This window comes from Anarhichas minor, unplaced genomic scaffold (assembly GCF_050575085.1).
Source record: "Anarhichas minor isolate MPS153535 unplaced genomic scaffold, ASM5057508v1 ptg000018l, whole genome shotgun sequence".
In the NCBI taxonomy this organism is placed as follows: domain Eukaryota; kingdom Metazoa; phylum Chordata; class Actinopteri; order Perciformes; family Anarhichadidae; genus Anarhichas; species Anarhichas minor.
Genome location: NW_027466464.1, coordinates 11,141,645 through 11,166,847, shown reverse-complemented (window position 1 = coordinate 11,166,847; position 25,203 = coordinate 11,141,645). Strand labels below are relative to the sequence as shown.

General features: G+C 44.6%; 1 protein-coding gene across 1 annotated transcript; it reads right to left on the bottom strand.

The window, feature by feature from the left end:
- Positions 1-994: 994 nt before the first annotated feature.
- LOC142952785 (uncharacterized) lies at positions 995-22,693 on the bottom strand. The gene is made up of 34 exons (XM_076094729.1): positions 22,485-22,693; positions 20,945-21,519; positions 19,551-19,571; positions 19,399-19,461; positions 17,384-17,437; positions 17,223-17,267; positions 17,050-17,076; positions 16,587-16,631; positions 16,439-16,483; positions 16,299-16,352; positions 14,949-15,017; positions 14,770-14,838; positions 13,939-14,007; positions 11,054-11,122; positions 10,226-10,294; positions 9,930-9,998; positions 9,720-9,788; positions 9,561-9,632; positions 9,395-9,463; positions 9,198-9,269; positions 9,016-9,084; positions 8,719-8,787; positions 8,274-8,342; positions 7,484-7,552; positions 7,047-7,115; positions 5,985-6,053; positions 5,802-5,870; positions 5,627-5,707; positions 5,461-5,496; positions 5,104-5,140; positions 4,342-4,899; positions 3,813-4,066; positions 3,522-3,732; positions 995-2,288 (listed from the first exon to the last, which is right to left on the bottom strand). Exons 1-34 carry the CDS (start codon positions 22,633-22,635, stop codon positions 2,101-2,103), a joined length of 3,624 nt encoding a protein of 1,207 aa, XP_075950844.1. The 5' UTR covers positions 22,636-22,693; the 3' UTR covers positions 995-2,100.
- Between the last annotated feature and the right edge of the window lie 2,510 nt (positions 22,694-25,203).

Genomic DNA, 25,203 nt, shown 5'->3' with positions numbered 1-25,203 from the left:
ACCAATAAGATCTTGTATTGTTAAGTCTTTATTTTTGTGGCCTGATAAAGTGTGAGGAGTGTGTAGAGTGAGGTAACATTTGTCCCGTGGGCAGCACTAAAGATAGATCAGACTACTTGTCGAGGAGTGTCTAACATGTAATTTAAGCAGAAGGGGAGAGCAGATTTCTGTGTAAGAAAACTCTGACACTTCCCCAAAGCCACTGTAGATTAAAGAGTAGCTGCACACTTAACTTAAAGATATGACCGTGCTGTGATTAAACACATCAGTGCTAGTGTTAATAATTACATTTCTTACCTAAGATTGTTTTATAAAATCGGCATTTCACGGTTGAAAAGGCCTCAAAACGCCATCTACTGTTTTAAATCAGCCCTAATCATCAAGGTCAAATCTGAGATAGAGTTGAATCGTGTGAGACTAATCGACGTCATGGAATAAAAGATTGTTAACGCCTTCTACTCAGACCCCTCTCCTCTCGTCTAGCCACACTGACCACCGTGTGGCTCTACAATCACAGCACGTTCTCTTCTTTCTGTGGACTGGACATGAAGCCATCGGCACATTAAAACGTCTGGTGAATCAGCAGACGAAGCATTCATTGTTCGCATTTTCTAGTGGCTGGCTAGTTAGCTAGCTAACGTTAGCTTGCTTATTCCACTGTGTTTTCATTCATAATTTAAGAGGAACCATAAGGAACAGACATTTAATATCTCAATAGAACGTTATTGTTTCCCCAATGCGCGCCAGCAAAATAATTTGATTAGCAATCGCTGCATTAAAAGTGAAATTTATCGCAAACAAATGATTCCCTCCGTTTACCCAATATTCCAGCCATTCTGTATCATGCAAAATAAAAGAGTAACTTGTAAGCTAATACAATTTTCATACAGTCCCTTACCATGAATGTGATGCATCGCACATACTGTATTCGTTTGGATCAGATTTATTAAAAATGTTTGACATCAAATGTCCATGTAACAGTACAGTATGGATGGATACAGTCAGTACAGCTGTGTAGTGCAGTGACAAACCAGCTGCTCAACAATGGAAGTACAGTTCTAGTGTCTTGCACTGTAGTACCGACTTCAGTGACATCAGCATGTGATACCCAGTAGAGGGCATCAGTTTACTGTCGAACAAACACAGACAGTTAGTGGTAAGAAAGAAATGCAATCATGTAAAACACAAAACATCACATTTTCATTCAGAAAATCAAAAAAAACAACATTCAAGCACACAGTTATTCCGTGAAGTTACAGAGCATCAGTCATTTTTTTTATATGAAAGAATAACAAACTATATTTTATTATTATAAGCGATGAGGCTTCATTAGTGTGTTATTGGCTCTTTGTGGTTATGCACTTTTACACCTACAGTGACTGAGTAAAGAAGCATAGCTACACTACGTCTTTATGACGTATTGACTGACTGATGCGATTTATGCTTCTGGCATTTTTTACTGGCCAGTCCTCTTATTCACAATCTCTGCCGCACTCGCAGACTGTGTATGAAAAACATGATCATGTCGGAGAGGAGCGGGAATCCCTGGGGAAGTGGACAAACAGAGTTAGTGTTCTCATCTGTATTCCTGATGAGGAGTGGTGGAGTATCTCCTGCGTTAGATGCCGATATAAAAGTACAGAACAGCGGAGGTATCTATCAGAGCTGGGCTCCCTTTCACTGTAACTATAGGAGGACGATTTTACAATAAGTCGGACAAGAGGGGGCACAAAGAATGGAAAGAGAAATGTAACCGTGATGCGGTACATCACTGTACATGTATATGCCTGAGGACTGTGCTGAAACTTGACATAACCCTGTGGAAAAATGGCTGGTATTAGCTGCCCCTCCTTGTATTTATAGCAGATGTGAGGCAGATGCCTTCACTCGGCCTCCTGGAAAGAGAGAACATATGAGAGAGTCAATACTTTGAAACATTTGGAACCGATAAAATAGTTATGGCCTCAATTTGGGTTAGGAAATTGCAAAAAAAAAAAAAAAAGAAGAAGAAAGAAATGGAGAGATTTCGCCGTTCGACAGGTGTGAATGATATAACTGCATTAGTATGGCAGGGATGAGTCATGAGAGTGTACCGGTGGATCAGACGATCACACACGTCCTCTTGCACTCCTCCTCTGTGTCGTAGCGGTTCCTGTTGCCGTTGCAGCCTCCGTACCAGAACTGGGCGCAGGCGTTGGCCTGCTTGTCGTAGTACCAGCGGATGTTATAGTCCCGACACGTGCCCTGGTCCAGGATCAGGCCGCAGCGGGGGTCCAAGGGTACAGTCTCTGCAGGGGAAAAAGCAGCCTATGAGCCTATGAAATCATCCGCACTGCATCAAAAATAATTGGCCTTCCCTGCTCCTCACCTGCGTGACCTCATTACTGAGCCTGTCAATCACAAAGCACTTATCACTACCCAGAAGTCACTCTAAACATGTTCTCTTTGTGAAAGGCGATGAATCTGACACTCACCTCTGACGTCACAAGCAAACACGGAGGCGGCTGATCCGAAACGGTGACGGCAAACAGCGCTAACAACGGCAACAGTGCTGACGGAGCTAAATGTCTTTACCTGGCGTGGTTTGGGGCTGAACTGAAAAATGTCCTCATGAATTGACTGTTGAAATCTTCCAGTGGACAAAGATTTCCTGCTACAGTTGCTCCCTCAGCCATGTTTTATATTTTTGGAAAACAAAGTCGTCCATTTACCCAGAATTCATGGCAAATGAGTTCCTGTTTTAGACAGTCGAGATCTAGACAGCTGCACACACATCTTGCAAATTGCAGTGAGGATCGCTCTTCCAATACATCTTATAGTTACATTAGTTTGACACGTGATTTGAACTTTTAGAAATGAATAAAACGAACGAACGTGCCCTTAGACTGAATTCTATGACCGTACACCAATATTAGGACAGCTGCTCTTAAATATTCCTCTTTTCTTTCAGTAATATATTTTAAATTTACATAATTTTTTCTTTGGTGATTTGCCTCTGGTGGGTTAACAGTAAGTTGATTGAAAAAATGTCTCATTTCGAATTTTCAGCGAAGTACATTTTTACTCCTAAATTGGCTTCCTGGAGCTCTCATAAGTGTAGTGATTTGAAGTTTGATAAATGTGGTTGTGGTGTTTCTCTGAAACATAGCAGCTGGTTTACACTTAACCACAGGTATTCATATTCAATATCTTTCAAATCAAATGGAAGTACTGTTTTGAAACGCTCGGAGGAATGATGCATTTAAAACACTAATAGACGCTATGATGAAATGCAAACAATGTGGCTTGTTTGATTTTAATGGAGGTATGATTGATTTTATCTCTGTCGCCCGAGGAGTCATTTACTGGAAGCATCTTCACTTGTTTTCTTTTGTTGATAGTGTTTCTCTGCAATTACTATCAGCGTGTTTGTTGTGGACAACTTCTCCGTTTTGCGACGCACGTAATAGTGTCGTGTCTCTGCACGCACTGGCTAATAAAGTATGCATTATCTAAACGTAGAAGAGCAGAATAGACTGTACCTTTGGGGAGAGCTGGCCTCAGTGCAGGCTCATGCTGTATGGAGACACCTGAGGATGATGCGGTAATTTTTGTAGAAGAAGACGACGATGACGATGAGGAGGAGGAGCCTCGCGTACTAGAGGAGTCCTCTCTGGCAGGAGTTCTGATGACTGAGGTGTTGTGGTGAAATGTGTCCCCGCGTGTCTCTGTGAACACGCTCCCTGTTCCTCCCTGCCGGTGACAAAACCAGCAGTGTTAAACAGTTTTATCACGATCTTTTATTAATATACGTACACTTATATGTTCCGTACATGTCCAGTGCTGGATCCTTTGCTGCCATGCTGGGTGGTCTCTACCCGGCCTCCGTGGCTGTGAGTGCTGGCGCCAGTGTTGGTGCCGGACTGACGGCCGCTCAGTACTTGCTGCTCCGTCGCCTGCCGGTACCCATAGCCACCGGCGGCATAGTTGCCATTCTTGTTGCCGTTGTAGCCGTTGCTTATTCTGTTATATATCAGGGCTCCGTTCTCGTCCTCACAGAACTGGCTGACCAGCTTGGATTCCAGCGCTGAGAAAGGAAAACACGGAGAGGAGAAGTCAGAGCCAGGGGTACAGGGCGTGTTGTCTCTAAGGATATAAGTGGGTTTTCAATCCTGGCGTGCAATTATAAAATTCCACCGCTTTTCTTGGGAAGACTGTAGACTCTTAGTCATGTTAAAACGTTCCTAGCTAGTTGAGAACGCTCAGGAAAAGATGAATTACACTGGGTTTAAGCCTGGGCGTATATTATAACTATTGACGTAGTTTGACACCAAAACACCACCAAAGATGCGTCTCTCTAACCTGGCAGGGTGTTGAAGTCATCAATGAGGAGCATGTGCTCGCTGTCCGGGTCAGAGGCGATGAGATTGAGCTCTCTCATGAACTCGGCCTGCGTTGGGTCCGAGGTGTTCACGATCCCCAGAGCAAACATCTCAATGTTGGTGGCGTGTGCTTCTCGTACAGCTATGTCCAGCTTCACGGGCTCCCGCTTGTCCGTCTGCCCGTCGGTAATCACGATGGCCACTTTGCTGACCCCCACACGCGAGCTGTAGAAGGCCTCCTGGGTGGCTTTACGGATGGCCGTGCCGGTGTAGGTGCCCTCTCCCATGTATGGGATGTTCCTGATGGCCTGCTTGATGTCCTGTTTGGTGACGTAGCGGGCCAGGTTGAACACCAGCTTCACCTCCAGGCTGTACAGCACCAGGCCAATACGGGTGGCGTTGCGGCCCACCGTGACTCGGTCCACCAGTGCGTTTACAAAGTTCTTGATGATCTCAAAGTTCTCTGGGCCCACGCTCTCTGAGCTGTCAATGACGAACACCAGCTCCATGGGCCTCTCCTTACACTTGATCCCACATCCTGGAATCACATCACATCGTATGAGATCACGGCTGAAATGTCACTTTGACGAGGTCCACCCCGCAGAATCTGATCTAATGACTTACAGATGAGATGAGACCGTGGCTCGGATTCACAAACGGAATCTTCTCTAATAACAATCTGTGCTGCTAAGTCAATACTGAGGGGTGAAATAAATATTGCAAAGATCACAAGATACTTTACCGCAGATCTCTTTGATCATCCGTATGATGTCCTCTCTCTGAAATGAATACACCAACACAGTGTGAGTGTATAAATAAACACGAGCGGCAACCGAAAGTCAGCGGTGAGAAAGGTATCCGGATGCTTTACGCGTGTAAAAATAGCAATATTCTTTTCATGGAGCGCTTCATCCTCCAGTTTATTAGAAGCATTCTAATTCAAAATCAAATCAATTTGGAGATGAATGGTTTTCACTGGACAGGAAGTGTCATCTGAAAAGTAACTAGTAACTATAGCTGTCAAACAAGTACCTCAAACTTTGACTTGAGTAAATGTAGTGTAAATGGAAGAAGTATATAAAAGAAGGGGAAGACTCACAGTGAGGCCCGCTTCACCTTTGACCCCAGGTCGGCCCTGAGATAACAATACACAGTAGTTGTATTAATATCAACGTGGACAAATATTTGTGATATGAGTGATAAGGATCAGAGCATGATTCTCACGAAGCAGTACACAATAAATGGACATCATGAGGGTCACTCACAGGGTCCCCCGTGGTTCCAGAATCTCCCAATTCTCCTTTGATTCCCTTCAGCCCCCTCTCCCCTGCCGAGCCGCGGTCCCCCTGTCACACGTGGCAAAACGTCAGCGATCGCAACGTATCACAGCATGTGCACACAAACCCACATTCAGAAGTCCTGCACAGCATGACGACTCACTTTAGATCCAGCAAAGCCTTCTCCAGGAATCCCCCTGGGCCCTGTCACGCCCTGGGACCCCTGTTCACCCTGAATCAAACACAGGAACGACCTACTTTGAGTGTGCGGGGCACTTATAGAGCTCTCACATAGAGTTTACAGACACATGGACTTCTACAGGAAGAACAACAATTATTTGCCTACCTTTGGTCCTTGGACTCCTTGTCCTGGTGGCCCTGTTGGCCCTGGAGAGCCAGGCCGCCCAGGGTTACCCTGCAGTACAGAGAACACAGTGAGCATCACATTGGGGTGGACTCCCCACGCAAGCATTAGGCACCATTGGCCCTCTCTTACACATTATTGCTTCTATATGCTTCTTCAACACAGCATGATGATCATTCAGTAAATGATGGTCCTGCGCAGACTTGTCCAGCCCGCGATCTACTATGCATGTGTGGAACGCGAACTCCAGAGAATAACATAAATACACAGCCAAAAAATGTATATTATATATTATATATTAGCATTTTTGGACGGTCTAAAACCTGAACTCTGAAGTCTTGAGCTAACATGTTACAGGCCAGACCAGCCAAGTATCCCACATGTGGAACCAATGATTCCTCTTTCTTGAACAGATGTTAACATTTATATGAAACAGCCTGTCATATATCTAGCAAAAAGCATTTCAAGGTGAGGATTATCCCCGTCTCATGAACCTGAGTCATTCATTTCTGACACCACCATTCTCTCAGCGTGGATAAGGGCTGAAGTCTGCCAACAGGACGGCTTTAGTTGAGTCCTCAATTAAATCCTGCCTTGCGCTGCATGACTGTGACAGTGCCCGGACCTGCAGAAACACTGGTCTGAAGCCTGCAGGGACTCTGGATGGGGTATTCGGGGACATGTGGGTGTTGCTTCTCATCAGACACATACGTCTGTGGAGATTCACATTCTGCACCAATGTGTCAGAGCGCTGTGGGGGGGAATCGTGATGAATACTCCGAAACAAATGAACTGTCAGCCTTTAGGATATAAGGCCCCTGTGGTCGGCATGTTCGCACAGAAGACGAAGCACTCTTTTTTTTCTGCTTTACTTTTGGAACTCTTTGACTACAGCAAAGCCGTTATCCTTCAGAGGATACGACTCAATCACATCCACTTGGTTGCATGTCAAAATGAAATCACGGCGGGCTTTCTGCGCAAGTAAACACGTCGCAATGTTGTCCTTGACTCGTGTTTGCAGAAACAGTCAAATCTGAGAAGTACCAGAGGTCCTTGGAGGCCTTCGCCCGGAGGTCCCGGTAAACCAGGCAACCCTCGGAAACCAACATCCCCCTGCAGAGGACAAAACAGTGGAGATATATAAACAGCAATTTACAATCCATTAAACAAATGACTCCCGTGCTGAGCAGAATCGTGCTTCCTTTAATTAGTTTCCTCAAACGAATGACCTCATCTTTTCACTGGGGAAATACTTTCACTATCTTCAGTGTGGACTCACACAGAGCTCTGAAATGGATTTACAAAACTCACAGTATTGGACGTTTGCTTTGGCCCAGTTTTCACAGCAGAGGTTCATTTTGCAGAAGTCATAACGACATCTGTATCATATTACATCACGCTGTAACGCTCTTCTCATTTGCCACCGACATGCACTTACTTGACAAACATTTTTTTGGGATCTGACGGGTCCAAGTTCTTACCTTCGGTCCGGGGATGCCCAGTCCTTCCTGGCCGGGTTCTCCTGAAAGTCCAGGCAGACCGGGAGGGCCCTGAACAACACAGCACATGAAGGTAGAATACACTCTCAGAGATGGTGAAACGATTGACGGAATCATTCAACGCTAACACGCTAACACCAGCATCCAAAATCAAATATGTATGAGTCATTGCTCGTTTGATAATCTAAACAATGGACATGTTTTCTAAATTGAGCAGAGGTGAAACTTATCAAAAATATTCTGTTTTATCCAATCTGGTTGTCATAAAGTGAGCTTTAAAGTTGCTGGTACGCAGATTTCCCCCTGTTTCCAGTTTGTATGCTAAGCTAAGCTAACTGTCTCTCCTGGCTGGAGCTTCGCATTTAAAGTACAGACATGAGAGCTGTATCAATCTTCTCATCTATCTCTTGGCAAAAGAAAAAACATGTAAATAAACCTATTCCCCAAAATGATGAACTGTTCCTTTAAATGTCTTCCATAGTAACCACATATACCCCTACTAGCCCAGATGCAATTCCTTTGCTCTGTATTGGCCCCTGATTCCCCTACTGTGTCTCCTTGCTATGTTCTTAATTAAGGTAGAGGTTTATGAGGGTCAGGTACTGTAACTTCTGGTAATAAATATGGATATATGGCTGGAACTGATGGGTGGAATAAGACAGGTAAAAGACAGATGGATAGATGACAGCATGTAATGTGTGGATGGATGGTATGAATGAACAGATTTATGAGTGGACAAATGGGCACATCAGTCTCTAAATCAGTTGCTCACCAAGGGGCCGGGATAGCCGTCTCCTTTGGGACCGAATGGACCTGCTGGGCCTGAATCTCCACGGTCCCCCTACGGCAGACAAATATTCCATTCAGGCGAAGGATACAAAGTGATTTACAGATAGATGTTCAAAGCAAAGGAAACATGTGCTTTCTGCTGCTCCCCATGCTTCTGTATTGTGCAGTACATCACATTTTGAACAAATGTTGGCGCGAGGACAGCACGGCAGGATGAATGCATCCCCCGCCCATCGTCTCCGTTCTTAAGGATGCTGGGATATAATCTTCTTGGATTCTTGGCAGAATCATAACATTCGCTTAATTGACTTTCCAAACAGACTGTTCAGCTACGATGGCAGGCTTTAGGTGTGTGTTGACAGGCAGACATCCAAGACGTGAGTAAGAAACTGTTGTGTTTTAGAATAGAGGGTTAGAATGAGTGTTACCTTTGGACCAGGAAGTCCGTAGCCAGTCTCGCCAATCGGACCAGGAAGACCACTTGGGCCAAGATCCCCCTAGAACACAGGTTAGCACTAATCAACTCTCGATTCTAGATGAAGGAAAATATTGTGAACAATGCCCAATTTAAAATAAGAAAGGAAACATGTTAACTAGAAACAGTCGCTAGGGCCAAGAGATTCATCCGCAGTATTGTAAACTATTTTAAGAAACAATTGTCCTTCTCTTGAAGTGAGGAGTATGGAGATCATGAACAATCACAATCATTATCTGGGAGCAGTTACCTTGGGCCCGGAGACGAAGCGGCCCGGTGGACCGGGTAAACCCCCCCTTCCTTGTGTCCCTGGTTCTCCCTGAAGAAGATTAATGCAAGACAAGTGGTTGAAATCATTAACTCACATCTTTTCTCCCCATTAATGCCCTTGATTAGCTATTTAATAGCTAATCAAGCTCAACAGTTTCTCACCTTTGGTCCGGAAGGTCCGGCAATGCCATGTGGACCCGTCAAGCCCCTTATTCCTCTTTGGCCTTGGTCGCCCTTATAGATCACATTGGGAATACATTTACTAATCCGATAGCAGCTGTGACGTTCCTCATTATATAAAGGTCAGCAAAGTCCAAGACATGCAAAAAAGTAAGCAGGAAGTGTCACTTTTCTTTTACCTTTTCACCCTGGGTGCCGATTCCAGGTGCCCCCTCTGACCCCCTGAAACCTACAGGTCCTGGCTCACCCTAAAGATGCAAACATACACTTTTTTTATTACTTTCACTGGTTTCATAACGGAGGAAACAGACACATGTAGATACAGGAGGAGGGGATTTAAGCTACCTTCTGTCCAGGGCCTCCGTCCTCCCCCGGCAGACCCGGCAAACCAGACAGCCCCGTTGACCCTGGCTCACCCTGAGGACAGATTCGTGGATGTGTGTCTGGTAAATTGAAGCACTGTAAAAGTATAAATGTTTGCTGCTGATGTGAGTTTTTACTTACCTTAGCTCCAGCGTCTCCGGCCCCTCTCTCCCCTGGGGCGCCAACCTCGCCCGGCAAACCTTGGTCCCCCTGTGTGAGACCAGACAGCATGACAACGGCGACTTAATCTCTTATTATACACTTTGACGTGTTGTTTGACGTGCTTTGAAAGAATATTACTCCTAGTTTAAAAAAATACTAAAACATGGTGATGGTGATGTATGTACGGACCTTGGATCCAGGAAAGCCCTCTCCTTGTTGGCCTCTGCCACCTGGTGGCCCCCTTGGTCCTTCAACGCCCTACAAGGATTAATGGAGACATTAATGAAAAGAGACATCGATTAAAAATAAACAGAAAATATTACTGGCGTCTTGCTTTAAAAAAAAAATAGAAACATAAGGTTAAGCCCCGTTTCCCACCCCAATCCTTTCTGTACAGTCCCTAAAAATGATTCATGGGATGAAAGAGTAACATGCAAAAGTGTAATTGTACGGCAAAGTGGGAGTCATTTCATTCAAGCACTTGCCTTCTCGCCCTGTATTCCTGCTCCTGGGAGGCCGAGGGGCCCTGGAAGACCCGGTGGGCCAAAATCCCCCTGCAGGTTCAGATATGAAGGGACGTTAATGATGATAACAGCGTGTTAAGTGTCGATAGCATGACGGGACATCGCACTCGGATGCCAACTAGGACATTTCATGATTTATTGCATGTGGAAAGCACCCAAATGTTCAGGAGGTCTGTGCGCTTCCTCTTGGCTCAGTAATGGATGCATGTCGCTAAAATCCTTTTCATACGTATAAATCCTACGTCGTTTCATCTGTCACATGCAACATCAACGTCATAAACCGCTGATGTAAATGCGCAGAGAAGCCTGTGGGCACTGGTTTGTCATTACAACACAAAAACATTGCAATTATCCGTGATGAACTTCAACACCAGGCTACAGTAAAATTGTCAGCACGATCTCTGCCAGGAACTCCCAGGAAAACAAATCTTTGTTTTAAAAAGACCCACGGGGTTTTTTCTGGGTTTTCATTCATTACCAAATGTTCCAGCAACACAACGCGAATCGTGTTACACATTTTAAAATCGTGTCTCGCTCCATCATAGCCTAAAGGATTGCCAGATGGCTGTGAAGATCTGCACACACATCCTGATTGAGAGAACCTTTCTGTATTTGTGTGCCAGTGCAGAGCTGTAGCTTTCCCACAGCCCAAACACTGTGAAGCTCCACTCCTCCTACACTGGGCGCTAACCTTGATTCATCACCTGCAGACTGTGACCTCCTATATAACACCAGAGACGCTTCGTGTCCGTGTGAAGGCGTCTTATTTACAGCCGCTTTGCACTCTACCTTGTCTCCTTTGATTCCGGCGCCCGGCTGTCCTCTGAGCCCCCGCGGCCCGTCCAAGCCTCGCTCCCCCTGTGGAGACGGACAGAAGTTATTGCAACTTGCCTTTTGAAATAGCAGTTAATATATGAAAACAAAGACAACGTAAATGCAACGGGAAGGCCAGAAAATGCATAATCTGATATCAACATGAAGCCACATGTGCTCACTGATTGAGCGTTGGGTAAAAACATTCCTTTTTAATTATTGTTTATGTTTACATGTCAATCTTGGACTGAAGTCGATGGACAGCACTGTTTACAGAGACAGTACCCAGACGGTGACATTTCATCGTCGGATAGTTTTGGCACCATCTGTGAGTGAACTGTTACCACAGAGACCAACACAATGCTCTTCAAAGTCACTGTGAGTTATTACAAGGCTCACATTTGACTTTAAAGACCCCTCAACCCCAACATGGTGTTCCTGTTGGTTACCACCATCTGACATTTACCGTATAAACTGATTTAAAGCATCTACACAGTTTGTCATCAGAGGGCTGTTTCAACATTCCTCGCCTGAAGGGGGGAGGCTTCTCTGTCCCGGAAATATAATTTATGTGAGTATGTGACATGTATGTTCCTCCTAATTGCAAGTAGGACTATCTGCAGATACGTGGTACTACAGGACACGCTTACTACATGACACGTCCTCAAAGCAGTTGCAGTTTGGTTAAGTTTCAGCGCCTAAACTACTTGTTTGGGTTTAGGAAAAGATCGAGGTTTGGGTTGAAATAAGTAATAAATCCCAAGTGGGCGTATATTGGAGTACAGTGGGTGTGTCTTGTAGTGGAGTGGGCGTATCTTGAAGTACAGTGGGCGTGTCTTGAAGTACAGTGGGTGTGTCTTGAAGTACAGTGGGTGTGTATTGTAGTTAAGTGAGCAGGAGACTGCTGTTACCGTCCCCTAGAGAAACCAACATTTTTGTAACGTAATATTGAAACAAACATACTTATTTGAACTAAATTCATGATATTTCCCTAAACCTAAAAAAGTAGTTTTTGTTAACCACGTTAACCATATGTTTAAAACTGAGACCGTTTCACAACGTCCGGGTTCTTGTCAAGTCAAACATTCAGGGACAGCTTTATCCACAGGCCATAAGTCTTTGAACTCTTAAGCCTATCATCACTATTGTCATTTTACCAAAACCAAAAACCGAGCTTTTCATTTGTAAGAGGAAGTAAGTTTTATGTCTTTTTTTCATATTTTCTTCTATACAGAGGGAGAAAGAGGTGCTCAGTAGTTAGAGTCTCGGTTACAGACCATTTCATGAGGAAAACAAGTATTTTACATCTCTTAAGATGTGTCTGGAGAGGCTCTGTAAGTTTGAAAATCAGAAAAAGCCGGAATAGAAATACAGTTAGGGATTACAACAGTAATCCAAGTTGACAGCAAGTACAATGAAGTGTGCAGCATAATGTCTGGATGAGTTTTACTCCTCAGAGAATAGAACATTTGCCTTATGCCCAGGTCATCCAAGGACTTCAGATACAGTAACAGGCACATAAGTACATTGATTAGCATAGTAATGCTGCATTTGAGTGTCAAAAAAGCATAGATTTATTATCATAACTCTGCAATCTCATTTTTGCACACAAGCCATGGCGCTAATGATGTGGAAAAAAGGGGTAATACTGCTGCAGAGCTCCTGTGAATCCGGAGCTTGTCGAGACACGCCATGTGAGGAACGCTCCTTCAGAACACGAACGCCACCTGCGAGTCGGCGGTCAGATCTCCTGCCGAGGAATAAACGAGCACCCCCGAGGCCAATCTAAGGGTACGAGATATACCGCCTCCTGTTCAGGAGTGGAAACTAGTTGGAGAGTCCGCAAATGATGAATTAGATAAAGGTGTGGGGGGGGGGATTGGAAAGAAATATTATTTTCACCTGATTTATAGTTACTGAGCCTTCTGATGTAAAGGCACACTAGTGTTGTACAATCCTGAAGACAAAAAGTGATTACATTTGTGTTTACCTAAAAACATTAATCTCCTTTAATTAAGGCTGACTGTCTGCATTCATCATAACAACAAAGGGGTTTGGTCTGGTGTTGATTGGAGGGCGGTTTGCTCATTTTATAGAGCTGACACGACATTGGGGCAGATGTTAAAAAATATCTGTGCTGAGTGTTTAATGGACTCGGATATTAAAAAGCATGAAAGGGTGATTTTACACACCTGGAGGGAGATTAACACAGACAGTTTGTGCACAGACATCTACAGCACGTTAAGTCACGGTTTAGCGATGCAATATTTGAGATGTTTTAAGAAAATAATCCGTCCTCACATCAATGAAGAAAAGAAAATGGAATAAGCCGTGACAAGGAAGGTATCAAATGTTTGGATTTCTAAGCGTGCGTGTGTGCACCTGTATGTGTGCGAGAAAGAGACAACGTGTGTTTGTGAACGCCTGTGTCTGTGCATCCTGAGGGGAGACAGACACAGGAACAGACTCATTCATTCCTCTCTCAAGGAGTCACTCACTCCGTCACGTCACATGGTCTCCTGGCTATTTTCCTGCATCGCCGCTGCAGCTGCCGCTCTGCATGTTCTCAGTGGAGCGGATCACACCATGAGGTAATTGAGAGCCGTAGCTGTGTGTCAACTCATGGAACTTCTGTGTCGTGTTATCATCTCTTGTAATCACTCACATTATCAATGGCCTGTCATTACACTGGAGGAATCTGGAGGCCAGACGGGGCCTTTGAGCAGGTCAGGGTAGGTGGATCAATTGAAAGTGAATGCATGAAATGGGGTCAAAAGGTTCAAACCTTTCAACTGGTTCGAGTGCAGATGTGCCAAGAAATACTGTGAGCCCCAACAGCCTGGTAAAAGACACAAACTCACCTTTGGTCCAGGGAGACCTTCTCCTATCTGTCCTCTCTCTCCTTGGACTCCCTGTGGCCCTTGAGGCCCCTGAGTAAAACAAAACGATGTAAATGACCACTGAAAATTCACCTCTTTAACAACTGGTTGTTCTATCCTTTTTCATAGTTGTTTTGAGTCTCTTTGTGTCTTTTTGTAGTTGTTTTGTATTTCTTTGTGGTCATTTTGAGTCTCTACCAGTTTGGAAAGTGTCTCTTTGAGTGACACTTTGTAAGTGAAGGCAACGTGGCAGGGATCATTTCATCGCTCAACACTACACCTGGCATTCTATTGGGTGGGGAATTTTGACAGGGTTGTTGCACAAAAAAATGTGAGAGTGAGGAGAAGGGCTGAAACTGGATTGCGGGAAATCTGTGTAAGCAACAATATATCTGAGTCCAAGCATACAGTTTAAGCAGAAGCAGAGCAAATCCAAGCACGAGAAGGGGCTATTTGAGCGCGAGGACAAGGTTTTGAGGGAAAATCTGAATTTGAAATCAATGGGTCATGCTATCAAATTGAAAGGCTACGCTCTTGGATAAAGATAGGATGAAAGCACCATAGTTCAGTAATCCATCAATGGCCAAAGCCAAGGATCATATCATTGTTCATATCATTTAATAACTAAATTAGTTTTTGGGATGATTAGGTTAGAATAATCTCTGTTCAGGGCGAAATCAAAGACCCGCTGTTTCAAAAATGACAATGAATTTTGATGATAGATCTCCCATGTATACAGGAGCATCAGTAACCGGGTGCTGGGGCTTAGCGGAGGGTCCATTAATGTATGAGGTGTGTGTGCTTCTTACTCACCGGTGGTCCGTGCTCGCCAAGTCCCCGAGGACCAGGAGCCCCTGTTTGACCCTGGTAACCGACATCACCCTGTGGAGCGTAAGGGGGTGTGGTGAGTGCACAAACAGGGTGAGACACAGGTTGGATTATTATGGACTCGTGACTTGAATTTTCCAAAACAATATGCAGTCAGACTTTACCTTGGGCCCCGGAAGGCCGATCCCTGTTTCCCCTTGGATTCCAGGTTGCCCAGAAAGTCCCCTCTCCCCCTATAAAAAGACAGGCAGTGACAGACATGTGCAAGTGCACAAACACATGCATAAACACACCGTTAGTCTGATTTCTGGGTTCAAAGCCTCACTTTGACATGATGGGATATCAGTAGAGCTGTCCAGGTTTGCCGATGACCAAAACCAGCAAACCAGTCGAGGTTCTCCCACTCTCTGCTTTATCTTTTCCTAATATTTAGCTATTTTAAAAGGGGGTTAAGACATGTACTATGGGGCACCTTCATTCCTCCAGTCAGGACTCTATTCTTAAAGAATGTAATTATTCACTCAGAGGCCGTAAATCACGGCAATAGTGAGCAGCATGAAGGCACGCGAGAGGCGTGAAGAGGGTGTGGAAATGTTAGCAGGCGCATACCGGCACTTTTTCCCTTGCCCTTTCCAGCAAGTTGGGACAATGTTTGAAGCCAGACATTAGTCTGCCGTTCAGGTGATATAGAATGACAGCCAGACAATCAGCGTGAACATTCTTCCAAAAAATAATTAAGGAGGGAACACTTGGTGGGGAGTGAGGGCTCATGTCAGAATTGGCAGCTATAAAACACGAGAAAGGGGCTTAAAAAGTAGGACCGGACAAATAGGCTGACAGGGTAATAACAGATGAGGTTACTAAAGAGGGGTTTCAATTGTTCCACTGGTGATGGATCATAACTCACAAACAAGTGTTCAAATGTATGGTCATCCGATCAGTTTGTAGGGCTACTTGACATCTGTGATGTTAGTTAAACCTGTGATAAATGGATTAAATCTCAATGCATTTTAAATGTCAACTTCCAGAATGCAGCCGTACTCTGAGAAAACCCTCAGGAACAGAGAAAACCCTCAGGAACAGAGAAAACCCTTGATTACGTCACATGTGTTTTCTCACTTTATATTCTTCCACATGCTGCAACACATTTCACCTCTGCCAGTCACAGGCAACAGGTAACAAGGTTGTTCAATATCTTTGTTCAGATGAAACCGCTGACATGGACTCCCCTTTCATACAACTATGAAAGAGACTTAATTCAAACCAGACTGGAAAAAAAACATAAAACCCTGTATCCTTCAGATATGCATCTGGCTTTGCAAAAGGGGAAAGGCCAGTCTTCGGCACAAAGGGAATTCACTCAAGTGTAAAGGAAGGACCAATCGGAGGGGAGGACGTTTGATTTACTTCTTTCTGAGTTTCCTTTTGTACTTGAACACTTCCCAGATTTCACAGGTTTGGTCCAAGCGCGGCAAAGCGTGATTTCAAAGGCATCAAGACTGAGGAATACTTACTTTTTTACCTATTGCACCTTCAGGTCCGTTATCGCCAGGTGGACCAAGCGTACCCTGAATTGTGGATAAATGTGTGAGGGTTACACATGGGTGTTATAAAGTAGCAGTATAGAGATAGAGAAAAGAATGGGCGATTTCACCTGAAGTCCACGATTTCCTCTTGGGCCAATGGTACCTTCAGGACCCTAGAAAATAGGAGTTGCTTAAAATTCATGATCAGTGGTGATCCTAAGCAATACTTCATCTTAAAGAGGTCTTAAGTTCTTAAAACATTAAAGGGCAACATACTCTGTCCCCCTTAAGTCCAGGTGTGCCACACTCCCCTCTCTCTCCCTGTAAGAGAAGGAAAAAGCAGTTCAGTGAAGTCCTTAGCATAGCATGTCATTTCCATTTTGCATAAGTTCAAGTTTATAAGTTTATTTTAGAATAATGGGTTTTAATATCCCAGCTGCTGGTGTGCCACAACTGATGACATGGGATTTACGTAATTAAATTCCTTTAAGAGAAAAGTAACTCGAGATGCTTGCGGACAGGCTTGACATTGAACACAGATGAAAAGAGGAGAAAAAAACGGCGTGCTATTTCCAAAGTCTTCTCTTTGCATGTTACCTTTCAAGGCACTTTATCAGGTCTGGAAAACATAATTCTCCAGAGTATCTCACTCTTGAAGATTTTCCACGAGCGTGAGAACCTGATACTTTGACAAACCATATAGACATATACATAGACTTCAGCAGAATCCATACTATACCTGCTCTCCTTTGTATCCCGACTTTCCCTGTGTGTACAAAACATTCTTGTTAAGTCACAAAGAGACAGGCAACGACAAAAACACTGGCACATAGAACGCAGAACAAGACTCATGATTAATGTGAGAGACTAAAAGAAGAATCTTAACAGCCTGATCTAAGGCCCTCAGCTCACCTCTGATCCTTCCCGACCCGGAAGTCCACTGAGCCCACCCTCACCCTAAAAGAAAGGGATTTTAGTTGGTTTGTCCCAGCAATATCTTGAACTGGCAATATGTTTGTGTATTGCAATTTTAATAATAAACAACTGATGGTTAAATGAGTAGGTAGTAGCACCTTGTGTCCCTTTGAGCCGGGGTTTCCATCTTCTCCAGGACGACCCTTCTTGCCCTGAAGAGAAAGTCATGGAAACACCGTTAGGCGGAACACATGTGTGATAATGACTTGGAAATAAATCAGGAGAGCTTCAGAGTGATGGAGGTGCAGCACAGACTGCTTTAAAGGAAAAGCGTGACAACGTCATCTATATAGCTTCCAGGACAATCAGCGAGATGAGATCATCCGAATGAAGAGTATCTGTTGAATAAAAACAATACATAAAAAGGCTTATTTTGAAGGTTAACTGATGATCTTATTTGGAACTGATCACAAGAATGTAGATGAGAAGATATGACTCTCATATGTCCATTAAATATCAGGCTGCAGCCTGTTAGCTTAGCTTAGCATAAAAACTGGAAGCAGGGGGAAACAGGAAGCCTAACTTGTCAATTAGCCTTTGAGGTGCTAGTTGGCTGATTTGATCCCCTTCGTGATCACCACAATGTTTCCAGTCTTTATGCTAAGCTAAACAAACTGCCAGCTGGCTCTAGCTTCATATATACCATCAATCTTCTCATCTAGCTCTTGGCAAGAAAGCAAGTGCATCTCCCAAAATGTCGAAACTATTCCTCCGTTTGGCAATGATTTTGTTATCCGCCAGTAGAACGACAGACGACGGCCATCTTCCTTCTGATCTTATAGGCCTCATGGAAGCAACATGTTTGAAGTGCAGCATGAATAAAGACCATTGTATCTGGCAGCGGATGAGTCAGTGGGGACTTCAAATTGTCTGTGTGTGAGAGGACTTACCCTGAAGAACTGTCTGGCTCTTCTCTCCGTTTTCATGCAGTTTGTGCTGTGGACTGTGCGTGCTCTTATCTTTCAAGCATCTCCCTGTCTGTACGCCTCTGTCTGCGCACACTGCTTCCGCCAATGTGCGCCTGCTGCCAGTGATGTGAAACAGCTTTTGTTCGGAGCATTAGGTTTAACGGGGTAATTGCTCTGTTCTCATCCTGTGAAAATACATCAAGGCGAAACCGCTACGTCTAATTGATTGTCTGTGTAATAAAGGGAGCGCCCACATCTCGACATGGCTTTGGCAGGCGAAGAAAGTCCAGCATGTAACATCTTACCCATGTGTCCCCAGACAATCCCGAGTGCCAGGGTTCTCTCGACAGACAGACATGATCCTACTGATTTACCATGTAAATATCTGTTTAGGCCTGTTCTTAATATACTGCTAGAGGAATGTACGGTATTTTCTTTACTGCTTTACTCTCACTGCTGCAGGGAAACAGAGATTCTCAAAACCACATGAGTTACTAAACACCCCCCAAAACCCAGCAATTATGTCGGCTGTTAGCATCAAGGGGGCTTTTGTCAGCTGTGTTGTCCTTTACGACTTTACAAAACTTTACTGGGCATAACGGTTATTTAGGGACAGCGAAAGAGAACACATGTGGTTTTCAAAAGCAGTGTCCTAATCTTATTGTATGTAGAGGACGGCCAATATGGACTCCCAAAGAGTCGCCTAACAAGCTAGGCCTGAAGAGTGTGGAGGGTGTTAGCCGTGTTAGTTAGCACCAGCTGGGTAGAGCAACAAAAACAAGAAAGACCGCCTAACATTTTACTCCTCACAGAGTTGTGTGTCTCTCTCTAAAAAACGTATTTTTGCACACACCTTTAGAAACACTGATGAGGAAAATGCTTAGTTCTAAACCGAGTTCCCAATCCCGCCTAGCTAAGCTAGATAGCCTGCTAGGTAGCTAGCTGTAGCAGCCTTGTTAAGCTTAATAAATAAAAGGAGATGTCAGTTTCTGTGTCTGTGTACTGATGCTAACTGGCTAAATGTGGGCGCAGCTGTTGAGCTTGCCAGCTTAAGAGGCAGGGGGCCTGTGATTGGCTGAAAGATTTGAAATAAAATATCTATAATGAAATTTTAATTAAAACTAAATGAAAAAGACTTATTTAACTATTTAATAATGAACACTTTGGGGCTCCATAGGCCAATGCTGGGTCGGATGGGTACTTACAGGAGAGCCGCTGGCTCCCCTCTCACCCTTGTCACACGCACACTTGCTCTGGGCCAGAGGACACTACAAACACAGGGAAACAATAGTCAGACGGGCCATTTTGGGGACACAAATCAGGAAATGTGCGGAAAGACCGAATTCTGTAGACTTACCCCTTCATCTGCCAGCTCCGTCTGTGGAGGAAGAAACAAGAATGTCAAGATGTTGTCTGCATATGGTTCATTTATATCCAACCAGCACGCATTTACAGACAAGAGATCTTGTGAAACAGTCAAAACCTGAGGTAAGCTGTTAATTCTGCTCTCTGAGTTGCATCGTAGGAAAAGTGTGGAGCCACAAACACCTGCTACTCAAACACCCAATTAAACTTGTTCTCAGCTGGCCTGGGTTCAGTTTGTCAGATGACCTCCTCCACCCGATTCTGCGAGTGGACTCTCTGTGTTTCCTCTTGTAACAGACGGCCTCGTTTTTCACCCCACGGGTCGCTTTTTTCTCTTCAAAGCTAACCGCATTCTCTGCACAAGGGGAAATGGTGGAGATTCCATGAGACTAAACCCAAACCACATGCATTGATCAGGGAAATAGCCTCCGCAGTAGGGAGAAGACTACACAGACGGTCGTTGAGGACGGGGCGACGCAGTCTGATGCTGAGACTGAAGATTAAAGACAGTGTCACAGCTGAGACGGAGGCACATGCTTATGACATACAGACGCTGCCTTTGTAGGCCATTGGGATGAAAGTCTGGTTGTGGCCCAGCTGCTGCTGCCGGGCTCTTGCATGCCGGCAGTATTGGAGGCTGTCAGGTCCAATGTTGTAGGAGCCGCAGTGCACGTTTTCAATAAAGTCCCCCCCTTATAATATTTAGATATGTACCACCTGTGTCAACAGATAGTTTGAGGAGGTGTTTGAGGAGCTGGTTGAATGATATTGTGTGCATGCATGTTCTCGCTGTGCTCCTGCTCTTGCTGCACCCGACTTCCCCACAAAGAGTTTTAATGCGGAGCATATGTTACAGCCAGCAGCCCGGTTGTGTTTGCAGGATGTTGCCTTCCAGCACATGTTCTAATTATCTTGGAAATGAACGTTTTTTAAAAGTACCCCAAATCACTCGGTATAAACAACTGGAAATAAAGACACATTGGCGTGACTTAATACGTGGCTGTCAAAGAGGAATTTCGACGTTTTCGGCCAACTGGGTGGATGTAATGAGTGCATTTCATTCCACAGTGATGACTTAGGTGATGACAGCAGACCTGCAGCAGGCAGCAGGTGTACACCAGGGATGCATCAAGACGAGAAAAAAAAGGAGTGGGTGGTGTCAAAGACGTAAGAGACGCTAACGTTTCATTCATTTGGCAAAAGGCACTCTGCATAATGGATTTTTGAAGTTATCAAACATGCATGCAATTTACGCATTCTTGGAAGTGTTTTTTGTAAATGAGAAAGATCTTCAGCCTTTCGGGAAAAAAAATGACCTAATCATGCATAAAATCAAAAAGTAGACTTTGATTACCAAAGCAAAATGAGTGTATATTTCTTACTCACAATCTCTTTGATGAATTTATCCACAACGCCTCTGTCCTGCAGGTTGTGAAGGTAGCGCGACGCTGGGGAGCTGGCAATTAGCCGCAGCGTCGCTACATTGCCGGCCACGTTGGCTTCAGGTGTGATGCCTACGGTGAAGAAGCGGACGCCCTGGTTCTTGGCGTCAGCCACGGCTGAAAATATATCTGGGTTCCTGGGGTGCGAGATGCCGTCGAAGAGCAGAACGGCCAACTTGATGCTGTTGGGGTCCGACTCCTCCAGGTAAATACGGGTGAGGTTGGTGATGGCGAAGGTGGTGTAGGTGCCGTGACCGATGTACACGATGGGAGCGATTCGGGCCTTGAAGTCATCGATGCCCTTCCACTGCTTGAAGGTCTGCTCTATGATGACATGGCTGCTGTACTGAAGGAGGGCTGCCCGGGAGCTGAGGCCCCGGCCCGTCTGCAGCCGGAGGTTCTGCAGCCGGTCCATCACGTCCGTGGCGAATTGCTTCTCCTGGGCATGGTTGTCCTTGGCGCTCTCTGAGCTGTCGATCAGAAAGGCTAACTCCAAATTGCATTCTTCGCTTATGACAGCTGAAATGGAAGAGATTTATTAAAGAAGGTAAGAATCAAAGCTATAGTTTGTCATTTTTAATCGAGCATTAGCTTGGAAACACTTTACTTGGGTGGCGTGAAACTCCAACTATAAACCAGGCACTTTTGAGGGCCAGGCAGTTAAAGCGGGGGTTACTGGACTGGGCAAAAATGTGCATTAATGTTGAGCCCTGCAATTTTGGCATTTCACGATTAGATGATAGCAGTTAATGCTTCAAAACAAACCACCAAGTTAACTGCACATGATGTCTCGACCTTTTCAATCAAGATACAACATTTATTACTTTCATATCGACAGAGCAAAAGATGCATTCCGCTCTGGCTGAACAAGATGTAGTTGGTATGTGTCACACGCCAAGAAGACTTTCAGCCAAATATTAAGATCTAAGACAGCCCAGCCAAATGGGTTTTATGAGCGAGAGAGAAATCTTTATCTGTGGAGCCTTCAGGAGGGGTACACGTGATTTACTGACTGTTTTGCTTCCATAGGCTGATGCCTTTGTTCAGGAAAAGTGTGATAAGTTCATGAATGTGGCGTAGCGAGGATATAAAGCCAACTCAACTTGCTGCACCAACCTTCGGCGATAGGAGGAGGTCACGGATCTGATGTGGGCTGGGGATAAATCACATTAATCTTCAAGGAAACGTGTCACGGGGAGAATGCGCCCCGGGGGGAAACAGGATTCTGAGCGAATAAAACATTTGGGTAACGGAGCACTGAGCGGTCACACAGGAGATGGATGGCTCTGAGGAGCCCGGGAGATACGATCATCCTCCAGCGATGTCCTTGTTGAGTAACATCTTCTGTTTTTTTCGTACACCTGTGGCAGCAGCTTTTCTTTCCTTGTAAAAAGCTAAAGATGTGGCACCTGCACAAATTCCACACCACTTTAAGAGTAAGAGCATCAGTGGAAAAGATATAAAAAAATAAATAAAAGACTTACATTTGCCATTTTGAGGTATGATGTTGGATGGATTTAGTTTGCTCTTCTTCCTGGTGGTCACCACCTCTTCCTCATAGTCTTCTTCGTAGTCCTGTGCCCAAAGACCTTGAAGTCCCCACAGTAGCAGGACCCAGTGCAGCGAGGGGACCATGACTTCCCTGAGAGATAAAGAGAAGACAGAGATGGATAAAAAAAAGTCCCAGACACATTTTAATACCTTCCCCCAAAAGAAAAAAACCTGCACACACTCGGAGAACAAGCTTTAACATGCATGTTTGACACTCAAGTATGCATAACTCACAATGTTGCTGACTTAGGACTCCAAAGTGTTCAGCTATATATATATATATATAAAGCTCTCCTGGCAGTGAGGAAATTCAGAGAAGTGCAAATAGGGAAGAGGAGAGATTCTTCATCCAGTTAGTTTGGTTCCATGTCCTGAGCATCAAGCTGGGTGTCCTCTGTCCAGGGTTGGATGTTAGTTGAGTCTGTAGGTCAGTGGGCACCCAATGGTGACACCAGCAGCAGCAGCAGCAGCAGCAGAGCTTTGCCAAAAGTTTAGTGTTCTGGCTCTCATGAGACTCAGATTCAAGCCATTGTAAGCTCGCAGCAAATTAAGGGAAGTCCAGCCCTTTTTTTGTTTAAACTCACCCACTCCCATTTAGGGGAGTGTGTGGGAGGGGTGCCTGGGAGGCAGCTACAGATACTCCAGAAATCCCTCGTCATGACAGAGCAATGAGTTCAATGACCTCAAAGACGATGTATAGTTCCATCAAGCTGAGGGGAGCTGCAGAGCTGATTCTCTGTTTATCACGACAAGATACCTCTTCACATAACACATAATAATTCAATCCATTGTTGTTGTAAAAATATCTATCGTAGCTGCTTTAAAGTAAATATTGTTAATTTTTTCTGTAATTGTGCCCTCCAGAGACCTCGCCCTCATTCTAATCCAGAGAGATGAAAAGTTTGGACAGGTGATTTATACCTTAAGGCAACACACCTTACAAGAGCAGCGTGCCGTGATTCACCTAAGAAAACACCCAGAGCAGTTGTTAGTCTTTCTCTTGGCGTGATTTACTGTAAACACACATTTACAGAGGGAGAAGTCAATCTGTATAAAGGGTAGTGCCACTGTAGCATTTACTGCTAAATAGCCTCCATGTCTCTTTGTCTAACATCAGATTTTGACATTTCACTTCATCAAAATGGGTGCGATCTACCCAATATGCATGTCTTGTGTATCCTATACACCTCACGTCTACATTCAAAGTCAGATTCTATTGGTTTACACAAGAAGTCACGCTCTTTTCTGGCAGAGGTCTCTTCAAAGCCGGACGTGAAAGGTTATAGCTTCTACAGGATCAGTCTGGTTTTTATTGAAACCTGGTGTCCTTTTCAGCACCAAAGGGAAGTCTCATAACTCCCCGAACGTATTATAATTCCTACGTAGTCCCGGATCAGAGGAGTCTCAACATCCCATGAGACGGCCTGCAGCCATGAAAGCTGCGAGGTGGAATCGCATAACTCTGCAGCGGGGATGACGGCGTGTGTTTTTATTGCCTACTGTATTACTGAAAGCAAGGAAAGGTGAGCTGTCACTCAAGAATGCTTCCCTCTGAAAGATGGACCTCAAATCTGGTTCGACTCCCCTCTGCTTCGTGTTAGGAGCTAATTAAGCAAAGCGAGGGGTTTAGGGGAACTATAGTCTGCATTGAGACATAGCAGGAAGCTGTCATTGCTGTCTGACCTTACAGTTTTAATGCTTGCTTTCTTGCATATTGCACAATATATGGCAAAACTAGGACACAGCATAGCACTGCATTTCAATGTGAAATGCCGTGTACAGATGGAAAACCACAGAATATATGCAGAAATGGGACGGCTGCAAATCTGCACGACTGTTATGACAATCTTCTACAAAAAAAAAGCATTCCGTTTCAAAGTTCACTTCTCAATATCGTGATTTCTTTCACAGCAAGGATTCTCAAATAATGAGCCTGCTTGTTCGCTTTCCGTGTCTGCTAAAAGCAGACCCCACAGTGTCTCTAAACCCAGCAATTAGGCTGACATTCATTCAACGCGTACATGGGAGTGTATTTTTATTCAATGCCTCCTTTTTTAAATTTTAAATAGCAAATAGCTTCCTCAGAAAAAGGTGTGTGGTATCGAAAGAGGAGGAAAAACAAAGCAAGAGGGAGGCTTTCTTTTATGACACCGGGGAAGCTCTTTGATATCTCCTGCCCCTCCAGGTATCTTTCCTGTGACATTTGGTTTAACCACTGTTTTTACAAAGATAATGCATGTTCCTTCAACAGACCGTATAGTTACAGCACCGACTGTCATCGGCGTCCGTCTGTCTGATTGTTAGCGGGTGAAATGCAAACTCTGTGTGAGAGTACTCAGAACAACAAAACGGATAAGTGTGTCCCGACAAGTTCTCATACCGGTCTGATCTTAAGTAGAGCTGAAAGCTACATCACAGCCCTGATCCTCAGAGCGTAGCTGTCATGGCGTACCAGAGGAATGTGTTCCTGGTTGCCGTACAGCAAACGTTCAGATAGAGTTGTGTACGTTGTCAATCACAATGCATTAATGAGTTTCAAACATGTTTTGTTTGTCTTGTTACTGACAGTAAAGGATGGATTACTGAGCGGGCCTACCGGGCACAGGCCCAGGGGCCCAAAGTGTCAGGGCCCCCCTTAGCCTTCACCTACAA

Excerpts from the sequence above, each read along its gene's own strand:
- LOC142952785 (XM_076094729.1), bottom strand. The coding sequence starts at position 22,635 with ATGGTCCCCTCGCTGCACTGGGTCCTGCTACTGTGGGGACTTCAAGGT. Across the intron at positions 8,343-8,718 it reads ACGGACTTCCTGGTCCAAAG|GGGGACCGTGGAGATTCAGG; the intron begins GTAACACTCATT and ends TGTCTGCCGTAG. Across the intron at positions 4,900-5,103 it reads GATGATCAAAGAGATCTGCG|GATGTGGGATCAAGTGTAAG; the intron begins GTAAAGTATCTT and ends ATGTGATTCCAG.